This window comes from Adiantum capillus-veneris, chromosome 20 (genome assembly GCF_014529385.1).
Source record: "Adiantum capillus-veneris isolate H3 chromosome 20, ASM1452938v2, whole genome shotgun sequence".
NCBI classification, from domain to species: domain Eukaryota; kingdom Viridiplantae; phylum Streptophyta; class Polypodiopsida; order Polypodiales; family Pteridaceae; genus Adiantum; species Adiantum capillus-veneris.
The window spans coordinates 152,114,913-152,139,305 of record NC_140950.1 but is presented as its reverse complement, the minus strand read 5'-3'; the positions used below and the strand labels follow the sequence as shown (position 1 = coordinate 152,139,305).

General features: G+C 47.6%; 1 protein-coding gene across 2 annotated transcripts in view; it reads right to left on the bottom strand.

Moving 5' to 3' along the window:
• Positions 1 to 2,046: 2,046 nt before the first annotated feature.
• LOC147433412 (uncharacterized) overlaps positions 2,047 to 24,393 on the bottom strand; it is a 126,443-nt gene continuing 104,096 nt past the window's right edge. For both annotated transcript variants that reach the window (XM_086492981.1, XM_086492982.1), the window contains exons 5-9: positions 3,292 to 3,471; positions 3,103 to 3,200; positions 2,859 to 2,956; positions 2,610 to 2,780; positions 2,047 to 2,529 (exon numbers count right to left, since the gene is read on the bottom strand). In XM_086492981.1, the coding sequence (XP_086349107.1) occupies positions 2,349 to 2,529; positions 2,610 to 2,780; positions 2,859 to 2,956; positions 3,103 to 3,200; positions 3,292 to 3,471 (728 nt within the window). In that variant the 3' untranslated portion in view covers positions 2,047 to 2,348. The remainder of the gene's footprint in view (positions 2,530 to 2,609; positions 2,781 to 2,858; positions 2,957 to 3,102; positions 3,201 to 3,291; positions 3,472 to 24,393) is intronic.

Below are 24,393 nucleotides of genomic sequence, written 5' to 3'. Positions count from 1 at the left end.
TCTCTCTCTCTCTCTCTAACATGAGTTCTATAAAATTCTTGCAAAATAATTTGTATTTTGTGAACAAACGATACAAAAAATTCCTATTGTTCTCTTCTTATAATTTGATTCACTTTGCTCCCATTGGATGATGCACCTCGGACAACCATTACGTTTGTCACCCTTTGTCAATAACATCTCATACCTAGATCTAAGAATTCAACTTCTTTAAGCTTTTGTAACTCATTTTAGTCCTTGAAAGTCCATTTACCCAAAACTAATAGCCCAATTAGTTGGGTGTGTCAATGTGTGAGGTCAACCCTCAGCTGTATGGAAATTCACATGTTCTCACGATAGGCACTATGGATGGAGTGATATCAATATTTCAATAAAAATGCAACCCATCAAACCAAAGTTGTTTTCTCATAGTGTGTGCAAAGCTTTGGTGCACATGTAGTTAGGTTATGAAGTCGTCATTTATTAGGTCCACCATGTATAGAGATGACATGAGTGGTATGATATTGAAGTGAGATGGTGTCCCAATTTGTATCCAATGATTTTCACATTAGTTTCTGAAAATGTGGCCAATTTTGTCTACCATATCCCTCTATAAACCAAAAAAAAAAGGCCAAAGTTGACAACGCAAGTTTTGTTTTTTTGTAGCAATACGACTTGCAATGATACAAAACGCATCTATGAGCACCATCCTAGTCACTTGGCCACATTCGAACCCTGACCAGGTCACGACAGTCAAATGCTCAACCAACCAAGCTAGCTCCTTCTACTTGTAGTTCGCATAAACATTGATAATGATGATAGATGTTATACATGAACATATAACAAGATGCAACTTGAAAATCACCAAAATCATGAGTTTTCCTTCATTTATGGTGGAATGCATCCAAATACCCTCCCTCAACTTGATAGAACTTATACACCCTAAAACAATTTTAGTAAAAGCAAAACTTGTGGAAATATTTGGCACCAGTTATTAAAGTAGCCTAGAATCCTTTCTCAGCCTCTCCATTATTTGGACATTAAAGTGCCAATTTTGGAAACATCAGGTGCAATTGTCAGCCGTCCAATGCTTTACCATGATTAGTTCAAGGAGACAATTTTCAAAATTCTTGGGTAGGTGCATGAAGGCTGTCACAAAAAAATAAAAATTTTGCAATTCTTTTCTGCACATGGCATTTTACTCAAACCTAGTGGAAAAAACACAACTGTCCTGCTCTGGTACCAAACATGCTTTGCTGTCGCCATCAATGATGCCCTCAAATATACCTCTTTGCAGAGGTTTTTCTTCACCATCTTCAGCCATGCATCCTTTTCTTAGTTTCAATCTTCTCGTTTACCCTTGCAATGAGGTAGCTCTTCCTTGATTTTGTGTTTTTTTGGGGGGGGGGGGGGGGGGGGGGGGGGGGGTCAGGGGGTCCACTTTGGTCTTTTATCCTTCTTCTTGAGGACCTAACTCCTAGAGATGCAACCTCCCCTTTGAGGAGTTCAATCCCCATTGGTCACCTCCTTCTCGTGTCCATTCCTCCTTTTTTTTCTTCTACTCTTTTTCTTTGCTTCACTTATGCCTCCTGTGCTTTCTTCAAGGCCTCGGATCCCAATTCCACTCGATCTGACCAAAAAACTTGTTAGTTAGGGTGGAAACACATTCAAGCTTAAGGAGAGATCCTGATTTAATTGCTTCATGTCAAACACCTTGTAGGCTCTTTCTTCAGCCTTGAGCAGCCCAATCTGGACTCGTGTCATCTATGGCTAGATAGAACTTCAAATCCAAGGCACTTGAGAGTGTTCTGGCACAAAGAGGCTCACAACTTGGCAGCGATGCGTGGTCTCTCCGCTTGAAACACATTTTAGCTCTGACCATCATACTGCCATGCAACCAAACCATTCACGATAAATACACAATGTAGGTATCACATGTGACAAGAAACAATTGCTTGACATTGAGTTGATAAGCCTCTCAGAATGGCAGCAAAACGTAATTAGAATCGATGCTTGACAGCAACGAGAAACGATTCTATTGAAACAGTCGAGATTTTTTTCAACCCAAGCTTTCAATAAATACGGACCTTAAGATGCATCATTAATAGTTTATCAATTTTCTAACATGGAGTAATCATTGGCACTCATACACGTCCAACAGTGGAGGGGCATTTGTGTTAAGCTGGGATGACTTTCAGGATGAGCTATATGTAATCAATTCATGCCATTACATGAACTAGGGACACTCGGACTGCGGTGTCTCAATCCTTAAACAGGGTAGGGGTCACCACAAGTGTTATATTCCTCACATATTGCAGTCATGAGGAAACTCCGTTTTGGGGCCTAGCGGATCAGACAGTCCGTTTCTGAGGTCACAATTTAGCATCAGAATGTGTCAACTCCCAAATCTTCTCAGCTGCCGATAACCCACTTAGAACAGCACATTCAACTCTTGGACCCAGGCAAAAGTCTCCGCACACTGCAAGGTGCCGAGCCTCATCAAAGAGACACTGCTCCTCCTTTGCAATGCTGATCTTTGGAAAAGCGCTACCCCTGCAAAAATAGCATTACTTACATATTGATTGCCAAATGACATTTAAATTTTTTTATTTGGTCAAGCCTTTAAAGTGTACCATCTATGGGCTTTAGCAAAAACAGGAGTAGGGATCTCTCCAATCTTCCTAAAGTCTTCGAGCAAGGATTGGGCAACCACCGATAAGAGTTCATCGGAAGGTCTTCCCATACCAGCTCTTTGGACAACTTCTTCAGCATATTCCGATGTTGAGTGAAGAACCCAGCATTCACTGTACAATAGAGAGCCTGGAGGATATAAGCTTATTCACTAGAGAAAGGTGGGTGTGCTTTGATGAAATGAGGCTCACCCAGCTGAAAGTGGTGTATTACGCTTTGGTTTGCTGCTGTCGCGGGCAGCCCAAGCCAAAACTTTTGATCCAACAACAGTGAAACCGTCAAAAGGAATCTGCTCTCAAACCAAAGATAAAACTAGATTCTTCAGTGATTTAATGATTAATCAACCTGGGCCCCCTCCCTACTTTTTGCAAAATATATTTTGTAATCTGCAAAATTGGAAACACACAACTGACAACCTGGACAGTAGAATCTCACCGAGGTAAGATGCAAGGGAAAGGCCAGCATGCAAGCAAAGCTTGGTGATGATGTGACGCCAGATACCTTCTCTGCTAAAGTGGGAACTCCTGCTCCAGCTATGTTCACACAAAGTGCATTCAACACCCAACTAAACAGAGGTCTGCTGTGACTTCAAAAATCCAGAAGATCGAAGAAACAATAGTTTACCTAAAGGGGAAGGAAGCCCAGTTTGGATGAAAAATCGAGGTGAAGCCATGTTCTTGTCTGTTGCCACTACTGCCCAGAATTCTCCAAGCTGGTTTTCATCTTTATCAGCCAGCATCCATACTTTCCGTTCTTTCAACCAGTCCAGCTTTGCTACTGTAGTAGTAAATTTGGCTTGAACTCCTACAAAAAAAAGGTGTTCACAATTAATACAGCACGGGCATTCAGGACTCTGCCCACCTTGTTCTCAAAAGACCAAACATGTCATGGTTCAAGACAGTTGATCACCATAGCAAGAAAGAGAGCTTTATTTAAGGCTTCTCGAGGTGAAACTCGGCCCATGATCGATGTACCAAGTGTCTCCTCTGGTTATCTATAAAAGGTACAAAATAAAAGTGCTACAAAACAAACTGAAGATGGGAAAGACTACATTGGTTATGAGTGATGGGAGGGATTGAGCTCTAATTCTGCGGGGAGAAAACTATATGCTCAAGGAGTGCAAACATAATATGCATGTATCTGGCTAGCTCCATCCCATACCAAAAAGAGGGTGTAGGATGTCATGCACGGGCACGGAGGGAGTGAAGGGTGTTGGTAAGAAAAGGAGGTCAAAAAGTAGTTTCTTTGACACCACTTGTGGGACACCTTGGAAAGGTGCTTTGCTGAACTGTTAACTTGAGTAAATTTCAATTTTAACAGTTTCCTTGACCAATAATAGTTGACATGTAACTTTAACGGCAATGTGAGGATGGTTCATTCTCCTTGCGATTATCTGAGCGGCAACAGCCTCAATGTACCATCATCACCCTACAGATTAAGCAACTTGTTTTTGAGTTATGGCAGTCAAAGACACAAGTTTCTCTCAACAAGAAAGATGTGTATCGGAAGCACTTGGGCAAAAAAACGTTATTCAAAGCATCCAATGCATCTACTTGATGAGCCATAGGTATGCCTCCAAGGGACAATTTGTATCTCTAAATATCATAATTATGTAGATGTAACTGGCTATCCTACCACCGAGGCGGTGCGGTAATGCAAAGACAGAATTTTCAGCACTTAGGTAACGTAGATATAAGACAAGATTAAGAGAGAGATAGAGAGCTGGACGTCTCCCATGGCGTGCTAGAATAGTCCTGATCCTCTGATAGAGCCTCCGTCGATGTCGTGGTGGCCCTCATAGACGTGGGCGTCTAGCTCTCCCAAGCTCAATGGCTCTATCAGTCAATATACCTCTGACATAGGTGGACTCTGAAGTCTACTGCGAAGCTTGCTCATCTGACTGCCGAATCTCTGCTCTAAAGAAGTCAGTGATCTCCCTCTGTGAATGTTTCCCACTGTCTAATCTCCTCAAGAGACTCTCCCTGTGTATGTGTAGCTGTAGCAAAAACAACCCGAGGCATCTCTGATCCTGATATCTCGTGGTCCAAGCCCTCTCTGAATAGACAATGACAACAGCCTCGTATCTCATAGTATATTGGACAATGACATACGTCATGTAACTGTGTCTCTGGCTCTATATGACAACACTGGAAAATCTTGGCCTCTGCTGGTACTCTCCTAAATCTGTTACTCTTCAATCTCTAGCTGATGCGGTGATGTGCTTATCTGACCAATAGCACATCATATCCCACGGGATAAATGAGTGTCCATATAGCTAGATCTAATCAAATATCCATCCTCTGTAAGCTGTAGACGATGCTCTCTATAGAAAGCCATCTTTATGCCAAGATCTTGTGTTGGCTCTATCCATGTCCTCCTGGTGTCTAGCTGGAGAGAGAGAGAGAGAGAGAGAGAGAGAGAGAGAGAGAGAGAGAGAGAGAGAGAGAGAGAGAGAACGTATCCAAGTGTTGGCGTGTGCTAAATCGGCACACTTTCAATGTTATGTTTTATTGAAATCTTAGGGTACACACTACAGGGTCACTTAAGTGACCTTGGGGGTGGTTCACACCCAAAGAATAAATAATAAGTACAAGGGTGGCCAGAGGGCCTTTAGACCCAACAACCTTCCACTTAAAGGGCCGATGTGGTACCTTAAGTAACTCCCACTAAGTGCAAGCAATGTTGATGTTGTGTCTTGGCAAGACACTTAGTGAGAACATCTGCGGGGTTATCCTGTGTTTTGACCTTTGTCAGTGTGACAAGGCCATCTTCCAGCACCTGGCGTATAAAATGGTACCCCACATCAATGTGTTTGGTATGAGCATGGAACATAGCATTGTTAGCCAGGCAAACAACACTCTGACTATCACAACCAAGCATTGGAGCATGAGCTGGAAGACCAAAAGTCCTCACAAGACAGCCAAGCCAAATGGCTTCTTTTGAAGCCCCTGTGACTGAAATATATTCAGCCTCTGTAGTGCTCAATGCAACAATCTTTTGCAATCTTGAACACCAAGAAATAGCTCCACCAGCCAAATGTAAAGACATAACCACTGGTAGATTTCCAAGTGTCAAGATCGCCTGCCATGTCCGAATCACAGAATCCCCGCTGAGACAATGTACACTTTCCATAACATATGCATGTGTTCTGTGTACCTTTCAAGTACCTGAAAATGCTCTTCACTGCCTCCCAATGTGGTTTGCTAGGGTTAGACATAAACCTGCTAACAACTCCCACTGCATAAGCAATATCCGGTCGTGTAGCAACCATGGCATACAATTTCCACCTGTAAAGCATCAAAATACTGTGAAATTGCTGAAATTCAGCCACCTATAAAATCCCCCTTTCTGCTGTGAATTATTTCGCCTGTTAATCCTTGCTGTTTCGCAAAAGCGAGACTCTCACAATCTCAAAGCTTCCTCAAGAAGCTGTGGCTGTAGTGAGAGGAGAGAGAAAGAGCATATGGCTGAAAATCGTAGAGAGAGAGAGAGGACTGAAAATCGAAGAGGGAGAAAGTGTTTGATGCTGCTTCCCGGCGCGGAGACATGCACGAACTATGCTCTGATACCAGTTTAAAGAAGCACTAGCAGAAGGCAGAGGGTAGCGCTGAGGGTAGCGTTGGTGTATTCTACAGACAACGAAGGGGAGAGAGAGAGAGAGAGAGAGAGAGAGAGAGAGAGAGAGAGAGAGAGTGTGCTAAATCGGCACACTTTCAATGTAATGTTTTATTGAAATCTTAGGGTAGACACTATAGGGTCACTTAAGTGACCCTAGGGGTGGTTCACACCCAAAGAATAAATAATAAGTACAAGGGCGGTCAGAGGGCCTTTAAACCCAACAAGCTGAAACCATGTCGTCATCTGGGCATACCAACAAGATGTGTCTCCCTGTGAGGCAAGCTGTCAAGAAGACTCCAAACCTAGGCGAGCATATCTATCTTTGGGGAGATCCCAAATACTGTGTATAAAAGAGACGGATCTGGTAAGTGCCTCTATGACTAGCGGGGGAGCAACAAGCTCTGCACGAATAATCTCGTGTAGTACAGAGGCCTTGGCCCTAACTCATCTAGGAAATTAGAGACCAGAGGCCTCTCCATATATTTCCCTCCATCAGTACTGCCAGCTCGGCTATGATGGTCTACTAATGATCCCCATAGAGCATAGTTGAAGTAACCAACGTGTCAAATAGCCAGAGCTTTGTTCGAGGCTCCAGAAACTGAATCTACGAACACATCCTCTCCATGCTCCCCAAAGCTGCATGTGCTCTCGTCAGTCCAATCTCTGCTGCTCTCCTCAAGGAGAACTTTGGACCACTAAAGACCACTACCAGGAAAGTGTATGCGTTTGTATACTCAGCTGACCATATTGAAGGTCCATGTAGATCGCCTCTGTGCTATGGTGTTGAACACCATAACTTTGGTCTTGCCAAGGTTCACCGACAAGCCGCTATCACTAGCAAAAGTGTGCAATGCATCCAAGTGTCGTTGCATCCCCTCTGGCGAATCTGAGATCAACACAATATCATCTGCACACAATATTAATGAGATACAGGTCCCTGCTAGCTATGCTCCTCTGACACCTCCCCTCTCAATGTAATCTGAAACCCCATCTACATACAAACCAAACAATGTAGGGGAGAGTGGGCATCCCTGTTTCCCTCCAACAATGGAGTGAATATCCTTAAATAACTCCTCGGAGTACGAACCTGCCCGACGACTGTCCTGTATAAAGCCATGACTCCCCATATCAGCTCTGAGGGTACTCCCATCTCTTGTAGTCTTTGCATCAATTGAGCTCTAGGAACCGTACCAAATGCTTTGCGAAAATCCACAAAGGTACAGTAAATCCTCCTACCACGTGATCTACTTTCCTCAATAATAGCTCTGAGTGTCAATATATGATCAAGAGTAAAAAAAACCCTCCTGAAACCTGCCTGGCTTGATGCCCGAATGCCTGCTCTCTCTGCCCATCTACAGTGGGTGCTCCTTGCGTGAAATCTCACTCCAATAGAATGAAAACACTGAAAACAACGACTAACAGAAACAACACAGCGACTCACAGTAGAACCTGAACAGCATGGGACTCGACTAACTCAAACGAACCAGTACAGACTCTGGCATGGCAGCACACTCAGCTCCATGCCGAGAACTCACGAGTACAATGGGGGTGTCGAAGCTCAAATGTGCAGGGGTGGTGCAGATGTGTCGTGTCACGATCGTGACTATGTTACAGTATTACATCTACTCCTAGTTGCAGCTACGCGAAGTGCCATGCCAAGGAGGACCCCTGCGCTTGGATGGTAACACCCCTTAACTCAAGAGACGTGCCTCTTCGCCCAAAGCCACACTCCTTCAACGATTGATCACACCCCTTCGCTCTACGGGTGCAACTCTTCGCCCAATGGTTGCAGCTCTTCGCCGAAAGGACCCGTCTTTACGTCTAAAGTCATGTCTCTTCACCAGGAGACGTGTCTTTTCATTTGTGTCTCTGTCTCCTATATAAGGAGCCTATTGTACTCAATTTCAAGCAAGCAGTCATTCAATCAAACACAGAGTCTTCTGAGTCTTGCTTCTGAGTTCAGTTCAAGTTTCTTAAGTCTTAATCATGAGTTTGAGTACTTAATTAAGGATTAGTACCTAGAATCCTTACAGTGGTATAAGAGCAATTTTTTCCCGGCCCTGCGGGTTTTGAGCCTCTCACCCTCGCCGCTAGCCTCTTAATCCTCTTCCCGGAGTTTCATGGAGGAAGCAGAAAGACAAATCCTACAGGCGATGTGTAGTTGACACATGTAACCCCTACCCGCACCCTCACCGGACGAATCACACATCCTTGGCATACAGGAGAGCTCTTGCTTACCCGGGCTGATATGAGGTGAAAAATGATGGGATTCCTCGTGCACATCTGCTGGTCGTGCGCCCTCCCCGGTTGCTCTACTTCCCGCCCTGCGCTCCTCTTCAAGTGCTGACGCACCTCTTGGTGAGAGGGTGTGTGCCCCTTGGTGCAACTCCCTACTCTCAAGTGATCGCATCCCCTCTTGTACGCTGCTGCAATCAGCCAAACAACATGTTGCAGTTCACGCTGGAGTTTTTCTTTTTCACACTGGTGCCACTTGAGTTTGCTCGATGGTGTCTTTTACACATTTCACACGAAGGGTGGCCACTTTAAAAAGATGATGACCAAATTTTTTAAAGGGCCACTTTGGGCACCCACTTGAACATTTAAAAACACCCACGAATTCAGCCAGCGTATAGCTTTTGGGGCAGCAACGAATCTGGAAAATAAAACCCAGCATGGGTTTAGCAGATTTGAAAGTCCCATTACCCCGGATATTGGCATCACCCACCCTTAGCCCACAACATGGTTTCGCTACCCCCTTGGTGCCTGGTTTGCACACGAGCACAGCCCAACAATGGTTCATCACACTCTCTTCTCCCAGTAGCTATTGCTACATAATCGGCGATGAAGACAAGATGGCGATGACATATATTACCGAAGATCCGATAGCAGTTTTCAAAAAGGAGATGGCAGCAATTTCAACAAGCCTCGCATCGATTCACACTCGCTTGTATCAGATGCAAATGCAAACCTCTTCTCGGAGTCAACCAACAACTTCTCGGACAATACATGCATCTTCTTCTGACGCTTCAGTGGTCGATTAGAAAGAACCACTCAAACTTAAGCCTTCGGAAACGAAATTTTCTCACCCAAAGCATGGTTTCTTAGAGACAACTAGACACAAAGTACCTTCGTGCGAGCAGCAAAAGTCTGAGCATGAATATTCTTGGAAATGCTACAGTTCTAAGCAACCAACTTCTTATTCGAATCATCAACAAAAGCAGCAACATGAAGCTTCCAAAGAATCTCATCTTAAAAAGATATCAGCCATATCAAGACGGGCTTACTTGCGCACAGATATCCGACCCTAGTTGAGTACTCGGTCGTGAACGCCGCGACGCTGGACAAGTTCCCCCTCGCAAGCCATGCCCTACATTTCAGTCTTTCTTATTTGATGGTGGTAAAGTCAAAGATTTATTGATCCTTTCCTTGTGCAAGAGGATCCTTGAGAGGTCTAAGAGGCAACAACTTCCTCAACCTCCCCCTTGTCAATTGGAAGCCTTAATACCCGCTGAGAAAGCTGAAGATTCAGAAGATTCTGGTTCTTGTGCGACAACCAACAAGCACAAACACCTTCTTTGGCGGTGATCCAGGCAAAAAAGCTTGCCTCGTCACCGTCCTTGCAGAATAAAGTCTGTCTTTGAACAGATGCCAAATGCAGTGGTGAATGATAATCCTTCAAACTTGAAGACTCCAGCCCTTGTCTTCAGCAGTGCAAAGGATAAATCAGATGCAAAATCTTGTAGCACGACTTAAGTCGCTGCAATTGAATCTTTGGACACAACTTGTTCTAGTGATAAACCTTAACAGATGGATATACCTTCAAACACTGCTCTGTCTCAGTCTACAACATCCCTTCAGGAGGATTTTACTGTTCCAGATAAACCAATGAGTGGTCATCACTCAAAAGAAAACTCAAGTCAGTTTACCAATAATTTCACTCGAAGCAGATACATGTATCATCTTTTATTGGACAAAGCTCGAAGTTACAAATGAATTTGCCAAAAGCACTAATCAAGTTGCAGATGTGATACTGATACTTTTGACAAAGATGAGACAAGTTGCAGATATGATCAGTTTTCAGTTTGGCAAGATAGTTATGATCAATAACAGTGCCATGACATGGACTTAACAGAAAGAGCTTAAGCACAACAACTATACATTTCCTTCTCCCGGAGTTTCTACAACTACCCTGGGTTTTATTTAAAGAGTGAGGGAATGTCATGATTGTGACTATGTTGTAGTATTACATCTACTCCTAGTTGCAGATACGCGAAGTGCCATGCCAAGGAGGACCCCTGTGCTTGGATCGTCACACCCCTTCACTCAAGAGACGTGCCTCTTCGCCAAAAGCCACACTCCTTCGACAACTGATCACACCCCTTCGCTCTACGGGTGCGACTCTTCGCCCAATGGTTGCAACTCTTCGCCGAAAGAACGTGTCTTTACGTCTAAAGTCACGTCTCTTCACCAAGAGACGTGTCTTTTCATTTGTGTCTCTTCGTCTCCTATATAAGGAGCCTATTGTACTCAGTTTCAAGCAGGCAATCATTCAATCAATCAAACACAGAGTCTTCTGAATCTTGTTTCTGAGTTTAGTTTAAGTTTCTTAAGTCTTAATCATGAGTTTAAGTACTTAATTAAGAATTAGTACCTAGAATCCTTACATGTTGTGCATGAACTCCAGACTCGACCATACAAAGTAGATGATGATAATAATGACTCAAAACAACTACGGATATATACAATCTTAAGAGCCATCAACGGCTCACAAAATATCCAGTCTAACTAAGTTTATCTCCAGATTGTGGTGGTGGTGAACTGGCCCCGTGTCAGCTAGACTACCACCCGTATCCTTGCCATGTGTCACTCCCGAGGCAAAAGTCCATCCAATGTGAACTCCAACCCAACTGTAACTAACTGTCTGTCTGTGCCCGTGACACTCTAGCCCTGCTGCAGCACTAGGCGTCGGAAGGCTATCTGTGATTGTCTATGAGTAATGGCTCCCAGAAGCACCTCTCTCTAAAGTGTGGCTCTCGTCTCTCTACACTCCTCATTATACCAACTATTCTGGGGCATACTCCGAGAAAGTCGTTTGTCCCCGGGTTGGGTGTGGGTAAGCTCCTCTAATGGGCGTCCCGGCTCCTCTGTGGCCAAGCGTTAGTAAATACTATCCATGTAGACAGAGTCAATCTCCGATGTAAAAGTATATCGAGTATGCATAGTTGCCTGGGCCAACGGAGTTGTACTAAACCGGAATGAAAATGTTAATGTGAGGAGGGTGTGATCTATTGCTACCCCAACAAGCCTGGGGCCGTTTGTAAAATCTTGAATAGATGGTATAAAATTGGGTTGAGCCATAACATAGTCCACTGTGCTAACCCATGTCTGTGAGGAAAACAAGTGAACTCATTTGCTGCTGGAAATCTTATAGGCCATTCAGGATCGCTAGTCCATGTGCAGTTCCCATGTCTGTCAATATCTCGCATACTCATTATGCACCACATCTTGTGAGCACTTGGGCAATCCAAGATCACGACATCCAACTCTCTTAACATCTCCTAAGTCCCATAGGAGGATGACAACACCATTCCCAAAGAACTCCCATATGTATACATCTTAAATCATGTATAGTGACTGCCCCTTGGGCGATGCATAGAGAGATGTGCTCGGAGGCAAATAGCATATTGCGACATAAAGTGGCCTCCCTGTCTTTGCGCTCACCTTGACCCACATATATCTAGCATGCTCATCTCTCAAAGCAATACAAGTGAGAGGGTGCAACTCTTCCTTGAATAAAACTGGCACACCTTCTGACCCCATCATCTATGCTCTGATCTCACCTCCTGTCTACAAGTGGTCACCAAGTGATATCACGTCACTCTAGAAAGTGTGACACCGGGAGTTTGATGTGTCTCGGAGTAGAAAATAATGTCTCTTCCCTTGAAGCTATCCTCAAATGCACTAGCATCTAGCTTCACTGATCAATTAGAATTCCAGACTATCATTCTAAGGCTAGTCCCATAGGTCTTGCACCGTCATGTAGTACGTCTTTTGAAGATCACCACTCTCTCCCCTCTATAGAAAGTATTTTTTCCCTTCTCCCTCGCAGCCTTGATTTCTAGCATCACCTCTTGCATGTGAGCAATTTGCGCTAAAGTGAGGTCATCGCCCAGACATATCCCAATTTGTTTAAGAGTTGGTTTCTTCTTCAAGAACTCTCTCCTAGTTTCCATAATAGGGAAGCGTAAAATGAGTGCTCTTTCTTTAGAACTTCCTTCCCCACCGTTTCCTTTCTTCCCTACTCTCCATGCGCTTGTGTGTGTGGCTTCACAAATGCCCATGCGTTTCAAGAGTTCTTTCGCTTCTTCTTCCACATTTCCAATGTCCTTAAGGCATGTGACATGCACGTGAAGGGCTCTAGTCTTCCTCTTCTGATGCAAACTATTGTGAGGGTAGAGGTGCAGGTAATGGAAGTCGTGATGCAAAAAAGGTTAGACGATGGTATTGCTGCTAGTGAGTTGTGGAAGTCAGACATGGAAAAAGGCATGAGTGCAAAAGATACATTGATTGAAGAGCTTAAGGGAGAATTGGTAGTTTGTAAGTGTATAACAGGTGAAAACTCTCCGGAAAGAGGAAGAGTAGAAGTTGAGAGCAGCCACTTCATGGGTGGATGTCCTCACCAAAACGCAAAAGAAGGTTGCTAAAGCTGAAGAGTGGATTGAGGTTGCAAAGAAGGCAAAAGCCAAGATGGTTGAAGCTACACCAAGAGCCACCATTATCAATATGGCCATTGAGGAAGGGCCATCACGCTTATCGAGCATCTCTTTGTCCAGCTCTTTCCTCATATATGTATACATAGCATTTCTATATTTCTCCACAATTGCATACATCTCTTTCTCAATTGTCTCCCCTCATAAGGTTCAACTCCCTCTTAATCATCACTTGTATCTTCTCAAATATCAGGTCATCCTTTACCCTGGATAGTTTCCCTACTCTCAAAGATCCGGGCGACAATGTGTTGTCCCGACTTTTCCGCCTAAATGTATCCTTTGCTTTGGGTGGGTTTTGTTATGCATTTGGATCTCCGATAACGTCTGGTTGGTCCATCAAAGGAGAGTCCCTTGTGCCTTTGCCTGAGGAGCCCCCTTGCTTAAGCACCCCCTTTGCTTAAGCTACCTCTTAGCGTATTAAAAATTCGGAGACAAAGGTTCAGAGCACCCAGATCTGATGCACGATGCCGTTCATTGAGTGGTAGAAGCAAGTGCGTGCGTGGGCAGCTGTAGCGTACTGAGACATCAAGATGCTCGCTGCTGCTGCTCCCGCACCTCGCCTTCTTTGCCGATACGCAGTGCTTGCCATGCTATGTACACATTCGGACTTTGTGGCCATTGGCCAAGTTTGTGGTGACCCCTCCAGATACAGTAGGATGTAGACACATTGTGGTTTACTTCTTTGCCGGTACGCAGTGCTTGCCATGCTATGTACACATTCATGAGGACTCCTGGACAGAGGAGGTTGCTTTACGTACGGCTCGCTCTACTTGGGATTGGGCCAGGCACTCGTTGCAGTCACACCTATCTAGAGGACGCTCGGATGCGGATTACTCCCCATCCAAGCCAGCCTCGAAGATAGCACGTTTAGTTGCTGCGACAACATCTGTTCTCTCTCGCTCCTCATGAGGATTGTCTCATGGAACGTGCAGGGACTTGGTGGGCCCCAGTTTCAGCGTCAGCGGGGCCGACTGCGTCAGGAGCTTCAGCGCTGCCTTGTGGGAGGAGAGATTGATCTCCTTATGCTACAGGAGCACCATCTGTGTGAGAGCCGCATTAGACGTTGTGGTCAGCTCTTGCGTGGTCGATATGATACTTTTTGGTAGCTGCTTTTGGACCTGGAGGCATCCAGGGTGGGGTATGTATGACTATTGCGGATTCTTTGCAGCAGGCCATTGTGGGCAAAGGGATTATTGTGCCAGGCAGGGCTTAGTGGATCACTATGCAGGTTCAAGGTTGCCTTGTGGGCTTCCTGAACATCTATGTGCCCAATGTGGCGAGTGCACGAGCAGAGTTTTGGTCACAGATAGTTCAGTCTCTCCCGCAGGCAAAACAGTGGTGCATAGGGGGGGACTTCAACATGTTGGAGGACCCTTCTGACAGGATTGGAGGTAGCCATGCTACTATACATAGAGTTGAGCTGGCAGCTTGGGAGAGGTTTTGTATGACTCTGAGGGTCTCGGATGCGTGGTAGCACTCTAGTTTCGTGAGGCCCTGGACAGCCTAGCCTTCTCTCGTTCGGACCGTAGAGTGGGAGGAGTGAATCTATCGCGGATAGATCGCTTCTACACTAGTGACCATTTCAATGACTAGGGTGGGACAATTGGCATTCTGGCAGGGACTTCCTTCTCGGACCATGCACCAATGATCCTCACAGTGGCACACAGGCAGAGGAGGGGGAGCACGATGCTTCACATCTCAGAGAGGGTCTTGCTGGACTCTGCACTCAGAGAGCGAGTAGAGGCTCTTTGGACAGAGAGCTTGGACATGCACGATTCCCCTACTGACAGAGTGGCCTCAAGACTAGCTCAGATTAGTCATTTCTTTCTCCAGGAGTCTTTGGCTCGCCTGGCTGCAGCGAGAGAGGAGGAGCAACGTCTCAGACGGGGCATTGCTTCGTTGCAGAGGATGCAGGAGCAACATCCAGACAGTCCTTGGTTACAGGAGCAGCTACAGCAGGCTCGCTACGAGCTTGTTAGCACAGAGGAGCGAAGACATGAGTTTGCTTTCCATCGACACGCATCTCAGTGGACACAGGTGGGTGACAGAGTGACTGGTGCTATCTTCGAGGCAGTGGGACCTCGGCATTCGCATGCCAAGGTCAGTCAGTTGAGGAGGCCCGATGGGTCAGCTGCTTCTAAGCCAGAGGATATGTGTGCAGTTGCTACTGACTTTTACCGTGAGTTACTGTCTGTAGAGCCTCAATCAGAGCTTCAGGATGCATGCAGGGAGCAGGTGTGGGCACAAATGCCTTGCCTTGTGATTGAGGAGATGCGTCAGAGGCTTGAGCTGCCACTTCAGCTTGAGGAGTTGCACACGGCTCTTAGTGCCCTCCCCCGTGGTAGCTGTCCAGGTGAGGATGGATTGACTCCCAGTTTTTTCTTGGAGTACTGGGACTTGCTTGGCCCAGATCTCTGTAGTGCTTTTCAGTACATCTTGCACACAGGAGTGATGCCTAACAGCATGAGTGAGGGTCTAATTTACCTCATTCCCAAGGAGGGTGGCTCCTTGGATGAGATCCGACAGTGGCGCCCCATCATCATCCTCAACTCAGCCTTTAAAATTCTTGCCAAGGCTCTGAGTTTGAGGATCCAGACTTCTAGAGAGCCTTATACATGGGACTCCGACAGGTTTTGTCAAGGAGCGTAGTATCCTTGACAACATCTTTACTTTTTGGGAGGCTTCTGCCCTAGCGCGGCTCCGTGGTGAGGACCTGGTGATTCTTCTTCTCGATTTTGAGAAGGCATACGACAGAGTTGACTGGGACTTTCTAGAGGGCACTCTACGCAGGATGGGCTTCTCAGATGCTTGGATTAGAGGGGTGTCAGCTTTGTACAGACAGGCACACAATCAGGTACTTTTGGTAGGAGGTAGGGGTGATCGTTTCATGCTCACACGTTCGATCAGACAGGGCTGTCCTCTTGCCCCTTCCTCTTTCTGTTCTATGCTGAGGCGATGAGCAGGTTTTTGGTGTCGCAGCAGGTTGGTCTACGGGGCTTAGCACTCCCTATTCGGGGAGATGAGCTACTTGACGCTGAGTTTGCTGACGACTCAGCCTTGTACTTAGATGGCCAGGAGGCCAACCTTCACAGGTGTGAGCAGGCTCTTGAGACCTTTTGTTGTGCATCTGGCGCATTGATCAACTGGAGAAAGACTGTGGCTTTCTGGGTTGGTAGTGCTCCTGTGCCCGACTGGATGCCAGGTGAGGGTTTCAGGTGGATCCCCCCAGGGACTGCAGTTCGGTACTTGGGCTGTCAGGTTGGTCTTGACTTGTCTCCCAAGCAGCAGATTGCTCCCCTCTTGTCCATCAGGAGGAAGCTGTTACATTGGAGCTCCGCACGACTTTCTTTGGCTGGCACAGTTGTAGTGGCCAACCAGGTGTTGTTGGCTACTATGTGGTACATCACTTCTTGCTGGATCTTCTCGAGTTCTTGTATCAGCCAGGTTGAGCGGCATTTAGGAATTTCCTGTGGTCAGGGCGAGACACTCTAACTGCCCGAGCCAAAGTGGCTTGGCAGGTCATCATTCTCCCTTGTTCACAGGGAGGGCTGGGGATCATTGACCCATCACAGCAGAGCAGAGCCCTTCTTGGGAAGTTCATCGTCCGAGGTCTTGTCCGAGGTCTTCTTCCAGGCGAGGAGCCCTAGAGGGAGTTCTTGTTACAGTGGCTTCGTGCTAGGGTGCCTCAAGCAGGAGGCCCCTGGCAACCTTCGACCAGATGGATCTTCACAAAGATACGTAGAGTTGGTTTGAGCAGGAGATTGGAGGATTGCTTCGCTGTGGGGTTGCTTCGATCTTGGGAGCACTTGCAGCGAGGCTTGGAGCAACGCCAGCCTACTTGCATGGAGGAGCGCCTACGACAGCCACTTGTTTGGAACCCCATGGTTAGCACTCAGAGAGGGCACTTGGTTGGTAGTCGGCCTCATGTTTCCTGGGGTTCCATGGCAGCGGATCCAGCACGCTCTTTAGGTGACTGGTTACAGTTTTCAAGCTTGTCAGAGGAGCTACACGGCTTTCAGCTACAGGGCATGAGAGGAGTGCAGAGCATGTGTCAGGACATCCCAGAGGCAGTACCAGCAGAGTGGCTCACGCCTCTCGATGGGAGCCTTCACGCGACTGGAGGTTCTCATCTCTGTTTGGGCTTGCTCAGAGACTGTTCCCTCCCTGTTTTTCGAGATAAAGGGTGAGGGACGCTTACAGCGAGTTGCAGTAGAGGCCGCGCAGGTGGCAGAGTGCTGTTTTCAGAGGATCTGAGTGGTTAGCATCTGTGGGAGGACTTGTGTCATCGATCCTGACCCAACAGCTCTTGAGACTGGACGAGGCTGTGGGCTTGGGAGTGTTGTCCACTGGCACGAGTACAGTGGGACCCTGGAGAGTGGCTCTCGAGGGACCCTTTCTCTTCTGCAGACCACCAAGGTGTCCCTTTCTTTCAGTACACTGTTCGACTGGGACGTCACATACTGGCAGCACAGAGAGAGGCTCGCCCTGCTGCAGCACCTCATTGGCAGGAGGAGGGTCTCATAGCTGAGTTCTTGGCAGCTTTTTGGGAGAGGTTGTGGGACTCCAGGCTGTCGAGGCGAGTCACTTTGTTTCAGTGGCTGGTCGCACACAGAGCTACAACAGTTGGGAGCTGGCTTGTGCACAGTGGCCTTTCGTCCGCATGCACAACTTGTGACCACCTTGTAGAGAGTCAGCGTCACTGTCTTTGGGACTGTCCCTTGGCACAACAGGTGTGGCTTCATGTTCGTTGGCTGATGCCTGCTCTTTCCACGGCTCGACAGTACACTTGGGGGGCAGCTGCTTGGTCCACTCTCATGGGCCCGACACTTCAGTTTGAGCTTTCATCCACTAGCAGGATGATAGTGATGCAGGGGGGGCGACCTTCACTCCAGCCTGCCAGAGAGCTTACTCCACAGGAATGGTGCAGTGAGTGTTGGGAGCTCATCAGTGGCCTGACACTCTGGTTCATCTGGCGGGCCCGTTGCTTCCGCATCTTCGAGGCGCGGCCTGTACCACTAGCAGAGACTGTTCGGGATCTTTGGCTTGAGCTGGTTCATACTCTCAGAGGACATTTCGAGAGACTCCAGGACAGTTCCGACCGCATGCGGGAGCACAAAGAGGCTTTCCTTCGACTTTGGCGTCCTGGGCCATTTTTCACCATGGATCAGGGTGTGCTTAGATGGCACTACCGTCCACCTGTGTGGCTCTTCCCTCCTCCCATCCCCCGATATAGCCTCATTGTACATATGTTGTTTTTTCATTGGGAGAGTCTCCCCATCATGATTGTTGTAGTCCTCTCTTGTAGAGGAGGTTGTAGCCCTATGGGCAGTTTCATTAACTGATAGAAGGATCTTTTTCTCGGAAAAAAAAAAGTGCGTGTGTGGGCAGTAGCGCGACGATGCCATGGGATAGCGAGAGAGAGAGCACCTACGTTGTTCGTGTGCTTCTCTGCCAGCTTCTCTTACGTATGCAGTGTTCCTAAGCTTCTCCTCTGGAGAGCGACCAACTTTCCCTCAATGTTGCCCCAAGCTTCGTATCCTTGTAAGAGCCCACGTTCAGTACTACAAGAGAGAGGAGACAAGTCTGTATTATCGAATGTGTAGCCTGCTACAGTGTTACTTTCACTTTCACACGATAGTAGTTTACAGTTGGGCTTTGGTCAGTTGGTCTTTGGTATGGTCGGTTCACACTTGGGCAGAGACACGTGGCAGGGTGGTCTAGTGGACATCGTGGCCAGGTCACCACCGCCACCCAGTAGGGATAGACTTAGATGATGTTCTTTATGAGCCGTTGGTGGCTCTTGATGATTGTACATATGAGTAGTCGTTTTGGGGCCAGTGGCATTATCTTGTACGTAGTCGTCTAGAGTGGGTCTTTACACAGAGCACGTCTTCACCATCCCGGCACATCTGAGCCTCGACACCCCCATTGTACCTATGAGTCCTGGGCTGGAGCTGAGTGTGCTGCCACGCCAGAGTCTGTATCAGTCTTTGAGATAGTCGAGTCATATGTTCTGGTCTGCTGTTGTCTTTGAGAGCTCTGTTGACATCTATTGTTCCTTTCTGTTCAGTCTGTTTGAGTGAGATTGTCACGCACATTGCACTGAGGGCTACCCACTGTAGAGAGCACGACACATTATCCACGCTACAGGTGCTCTCATTTTGGCGATCACGGTGGGACCTCAAAGGAAGTCTCACTCTTGTGGAGATAAAATCGTAAAGCTAATCGGTTGTTACTTGGCTCTGCACACTTGCTTACACTGTGTCGATAGTCTCCAAGTCTGGTCCTCTCTCGCCCTGGTCCAAGTCCTAGTCCTTGTCCCTGGTCCTTGGTCTTTGGTCCTAGTCTAGTCCTCGCCCTGGTCCAGCCCTCCTCGTCCTGCCAGCTAGGTGGTCTAGTCACTGGTCCTGGACCAGGTGGTCTAGTCACTATCCTCACTTGTTCTGTGTTAGACCTGTGCTGTTCACTGTTCACTATTCACTGCATGACGCATACAAGGCGGTCAGTTGAGCGTCAAAGCGCACGACTGAGCCCTCTGAAGCACTATAACAGAAGACGCCCTATGGTATCTAGTAGAAGTCCATTAACCTCATCAACCTTACCTCCACATACGACATCCCCCATTCCTTCATCTCCCATTTCTTCATTCCCCATTCCTTCATCGGGTTCCACATCTTCCAGATCACCTTCTCCAATAAAGCTCTCTCCTATTCTGCTACAGCAGGCTATTGAGCAACAAGCTCAACAAGGGGCCATGGAGGCGTTGGCTAGCGTGTTGGCCAAGGTAAACATCAAGTTCCCTTGGAAGCTACCACATCGATGCCATGCTACATGGTATCTACTCAAAACTTACCTGTGCCGCCAGTAACACTCTCTCTACCAGTACCTAGATGTCCAAAGTCCTACAGCAGACAGTACAACAGTCGAAGAAGTGTGTCAGCCCAAATTCTCATGCTTCGAATGACCCGCCGATGGAAGCCCTCGGTCTTGGGGAACCTATAACACATCATCGAAGGGGAAAGAAATCTCCTCTGCATGCACTCGCCAAAGATTTCTCCGTTCCTAGAGCATCTCCCAAGTCGGACCCCCTTCAAAAGCACTCTCTCATGTCGTCTGCATCTGAAGATTTACCCTTCGAGGAGCTCCCATAGGGATGGTTACAAGAAGAGTATGCAGAGTTTCTAATCGATCAAACACCTGCACATGATGTCTTGAAGCTCCAAGAGGCAGCTCACCTCTCATCTTCAGAAGCACCCTCTCCAGCTACACCCCCGGACCCGGTCAGAGAAGTCAACCTGGGAGATCCTGACAACCCTCAGCACGTACTGTTAGCAGCTTGGTTATGGGAGCATCCCGCATTACTCAATCAGGTAGTTTCTTTCATACACTCTTTTAAAGATGTGTTTGCTTGGTCCTACAAGGATTTAGAGGGAATTCCACCAGAATTGGGTGTCCACACTATACCTATGGTTGAAGGGGCTAAGCCGGTAAGAGGCCGAGCTTACAAGCTCAACCCGAAGTATGCTGAGGCGGTCAAGGCAGAGTTAGAAAAAATGCAAGAGGCAGGGATCATTGTACCTGTGGAGCACTCTGAGTGGTTATCACCCATGGTGATAGCGTCTAAGAAGCAGTCCAACAAAATCCCTGTGTGCGTAGATTACCGTGCTCTGAATAAGGTAACTATCCCAGATGGTTTCCCAACACCTTTCACTGAGCGTGTGCTCGAAGATGTAGCTGGGCATGTATTGTACAGTTTCATGGATGGGTTTAGTGGATACAATCAGTTAGGCATCCATCCAGGTGATCAGCTGAAAACGGCCTTTGTGACTCCCTGGGTATTTTTATGTACACTCGAATGTCTTTTGGGTTGGAAAATGCCCCACCTTCTTTCAATAGGGCGGTATATCTCATCCTTTGTCCTCTGCTTACGGATCATCTTCGCATCTTCATGGACGATTTTTCGACCTTCTCAGGTGCTCAATGTTCAACCCCAGTGGAAAACCTAGAGGAACACCTCGCTCAGCTCTCTGCTGTCTTCCTCAGGTGCAGAGAGGCACGCCTAAAGCTAAATCCTAACAAATGTCATTTTTTGGTTACTAAAGGCACACTTCTAGGCCATGTGGTGTCTGCTAAAGGTTTAGCGCCTGCCCCAGAGAAGATTGTGGCAATCTTAAAGTTACCACCTCCCATCAACCCAATAGGGGTACAGAGCTTTGTAGGCCACACAGGGTATCATCGCAGGTTTATACGCATGTATGCACAGGTGGCTCAACCCCTAACCCGCCTAACCAGTGCTGTTGTTCCCTTTCAATGATCAAAGGCAGAGGCTGAAGCTTTTGCATACCTTAAAAAACGCCTCACTGAAGCGCCTATCTTAGTAGCTCCCGATTGGTCTCTCACCTTTCATGTGCATACAGATGCCAGTTAACTGGCTGTGGGTGCGGTGTTGACTCAACCTAGTAAGAAGTATAACCTGGATCGCCCTGTTCACTATGCAAGTCGCCTACTCACCAAGGCAGAGTGCAACTATAGCACCACAGAAAGGGAAGGTTTAGCTATTGTGTATGCTCTGCAAAAATTTCGGCACTACTAATTAGGGGTCCACTTCACAGTTATTACTGATCACCATGCCCTGCGATATCTTCTCAACAAGCCGCAGGTTGCAGGTAGAGTATGGCGATGGCTACTCTTATTTCAAGAGTTCGATTTCGAACTGGTACTCAGGCCCAACAAACATCATGTCCTTGCCGACCACCTTTCTCACGTTCACACTGGTGAAGAAGCAACAGGGGTTGCTGACGACTTTCCTGATAGCAGTCTCTTTAAGGTGGATACCACTCCGAAATGGTACGGCGATGTTTTGCATCTGCTTTCTACTGGCCTCTACCCAAAGAATGCTTCTCCCCTGCAGAAGAGACGCCTGTTGCTGAAGTCTAGGCCTTTCACTCTCATTGGGGGCCAGCTATACAAATCAGGGCAGGATGGTGTTCTGAGGTGGTGTCTCCCCTCATGAAGTCGAGTATATTTTAGAGGATGCCCATAGTGGTCCCACTGGTGGCCATTACCCTGGCCATATTACTGCACAGAAGATTCTCTAGTGTGGCTTATGGTGGCCCTATATTTTCCGCGATGCAATTGCCTATGTAAAGGTATGTGATGTATGTTAGAGCTGTGGCCCTAAACCAAGCAAACAATCAAACCGTCCTCTGCAGGTCTCTATGGCATGGCAACCCTTTGAGAGATGGGGCATAGATTTTGTAGGCCCAATTACTCCCTCTGCCCAACCTAGCAATCGGAAGTATCTCTTGGTGGCTACCGACTACGCAACAAAGTGGACAGAGGTACATGCAACAACGGACTGCATTGGCACTACGGTAGCCAAGTTTCTCTACGAAAATATTTTGTGCAGGTTTGGATGTCCCTTGGAAATCACCAGTGACAGGGGTAGTCACTTTGTGAATGAAACAATTTCTACCTTCCTGGCCAACTACAAGATTTTTCACAGAAAATCTTGTTCCTATTACCCTAGAGCAAACGGGCAGGTAGAGAGCACAAATAAGGTTCTGATAGCACTCCTGCAGAAAGCATGTCATCTTCATCCCTCGACTTGGGCTCAAGCTATCCACGGTACACTTTGGGCATATCGAACTTCTTTCAAAGCCACAACCAATCACACCCCATTTCAATTGGCTTTTGGTTTGGAAGCGATAGCACCATTCGAATTCAACTCAGGATCCCCGCGAGTGGGGAGTCTTCGTACCAATGGAAATTTGGGGTCGGCATCTGTCTCTCGTCTTTCCCTTTTGGAGGAAAGCAGAGGTTTGGCTTCATTGGCTCTAGAGGCAGAGCAGCTTCGTCGTAAAGCCTGGCATGATCGCCATCTCAGGAAGCCGCAAATAATGCAAGGAACACTGGTGCTACTTTATCAGGCCAAGTTTCTGAAAAAAGCAAAGAAGTTGGTCCCAGCATGGCAAGGACCATATAAGGTGATGGAGATTCTACCCCACGGCGCTGTACAATTAGCCACTCTTGAAGGAGTTCCACTGCCTTTAGTCAATGGATCTCGGATCAAATGCTATCATGCTTAAGCTGCCGCTGAAGGGTCTAGCTCAAGGGTCTAGCCAAGCTACATCAAGTGTGGAGTTTCGCCGATTCCTGAACATTTCAATAACCAAATCACCCTCCCCTTAGACAGCTCTCCTTCTACAGACTCTCTTAAGCTCAAGGGGGTTGATTCTAAATTGGATCAACTCTATCCTTCACTCTCTGTCTTCAATCTCTGTCTTTCTCGGGCATAACCTAATCCCCTAAGTCTCTACTCAATTCCTTTTCTTAGCTTTTGCTTCTCAAGTGAAACTCAGTTCGTTGGTATGCATAAATGCCTCTGTATCTTTGAGTGGGATAGTTATTATGAAATGATTCGCGTTTTATCCGCCACTTCTGAGTACCTCGAATTTATCAATGCTTTCTATTAGTTGGTCGTAGCTAAATCTTTAAGGTCTCTGGGATAGTTTCCTAAGCGTTAAAAATCCCTCCTTATTTTTCTATTCTCTACGTTGTCTCTCCTCTCAACCCCATCCCCTAGCCCTAATGCTCACCCTAGCGCTTTCCTGCTCTCCTCGCCTCTGCCCCTTACTCTTGTCCTCGCCCTAGTCTTGACCTTCCTCATCCATTCCCATCCCCTCGCCCTAACCCTTCCCTTCCCCCTTTCCCATTCCCTCGCCCCTCGCCCCCTAGCCCCTGCCCTATCTATCCCCCCGCCCTAACCCTCCCACCCCCTCGTCCTCGCCCTAACCCTCCCCCTCACCCTCTCGCCCTCGCCCTAACCTTCCCACCCCATCACCCTAGCCCCCCCTCACCCTCTCGCCCTCGCCCTAACCCACTCCCTCGCCTAGCCCCCTCGCCCCTTGCCTAGCCCCCTCACCCTCTCGCCCTCGCCCCCTCGCCTAGCCCCCTCACCCTCTCGCCCCCTCACCCTCTCGCCTAGCCCTAACCTTCCCCCTATCCCGTCTCGACCTCGTCCCCTCACCCTCTCGCCTAGCCCCCTCACCCTCTCGCCCTCGCCCTAACCTTCCCCCTCACCCTCTCGCCCTCGCCCCTCGCCTAGCCCCCGTCACCCTCTCGCCCTCGCCCTAACCTTCCCCCTATCCCCTCGCCCTAGCCCCCACCCCCTCGCCCTATCCTCCTCACCCTCTCGCCCTCGCCCTAAACCTCCCACCCCTCGGCCCTCGCCCTAGTCCCTCTCGCCCTCGCCCTAACCCTCCCACCCCTAGCCCTCGCCCTAGCCTCTAGCCTCTAGTCCCTAGTACCTAGCCCCTCGCCCCTAGACCTAACTTGT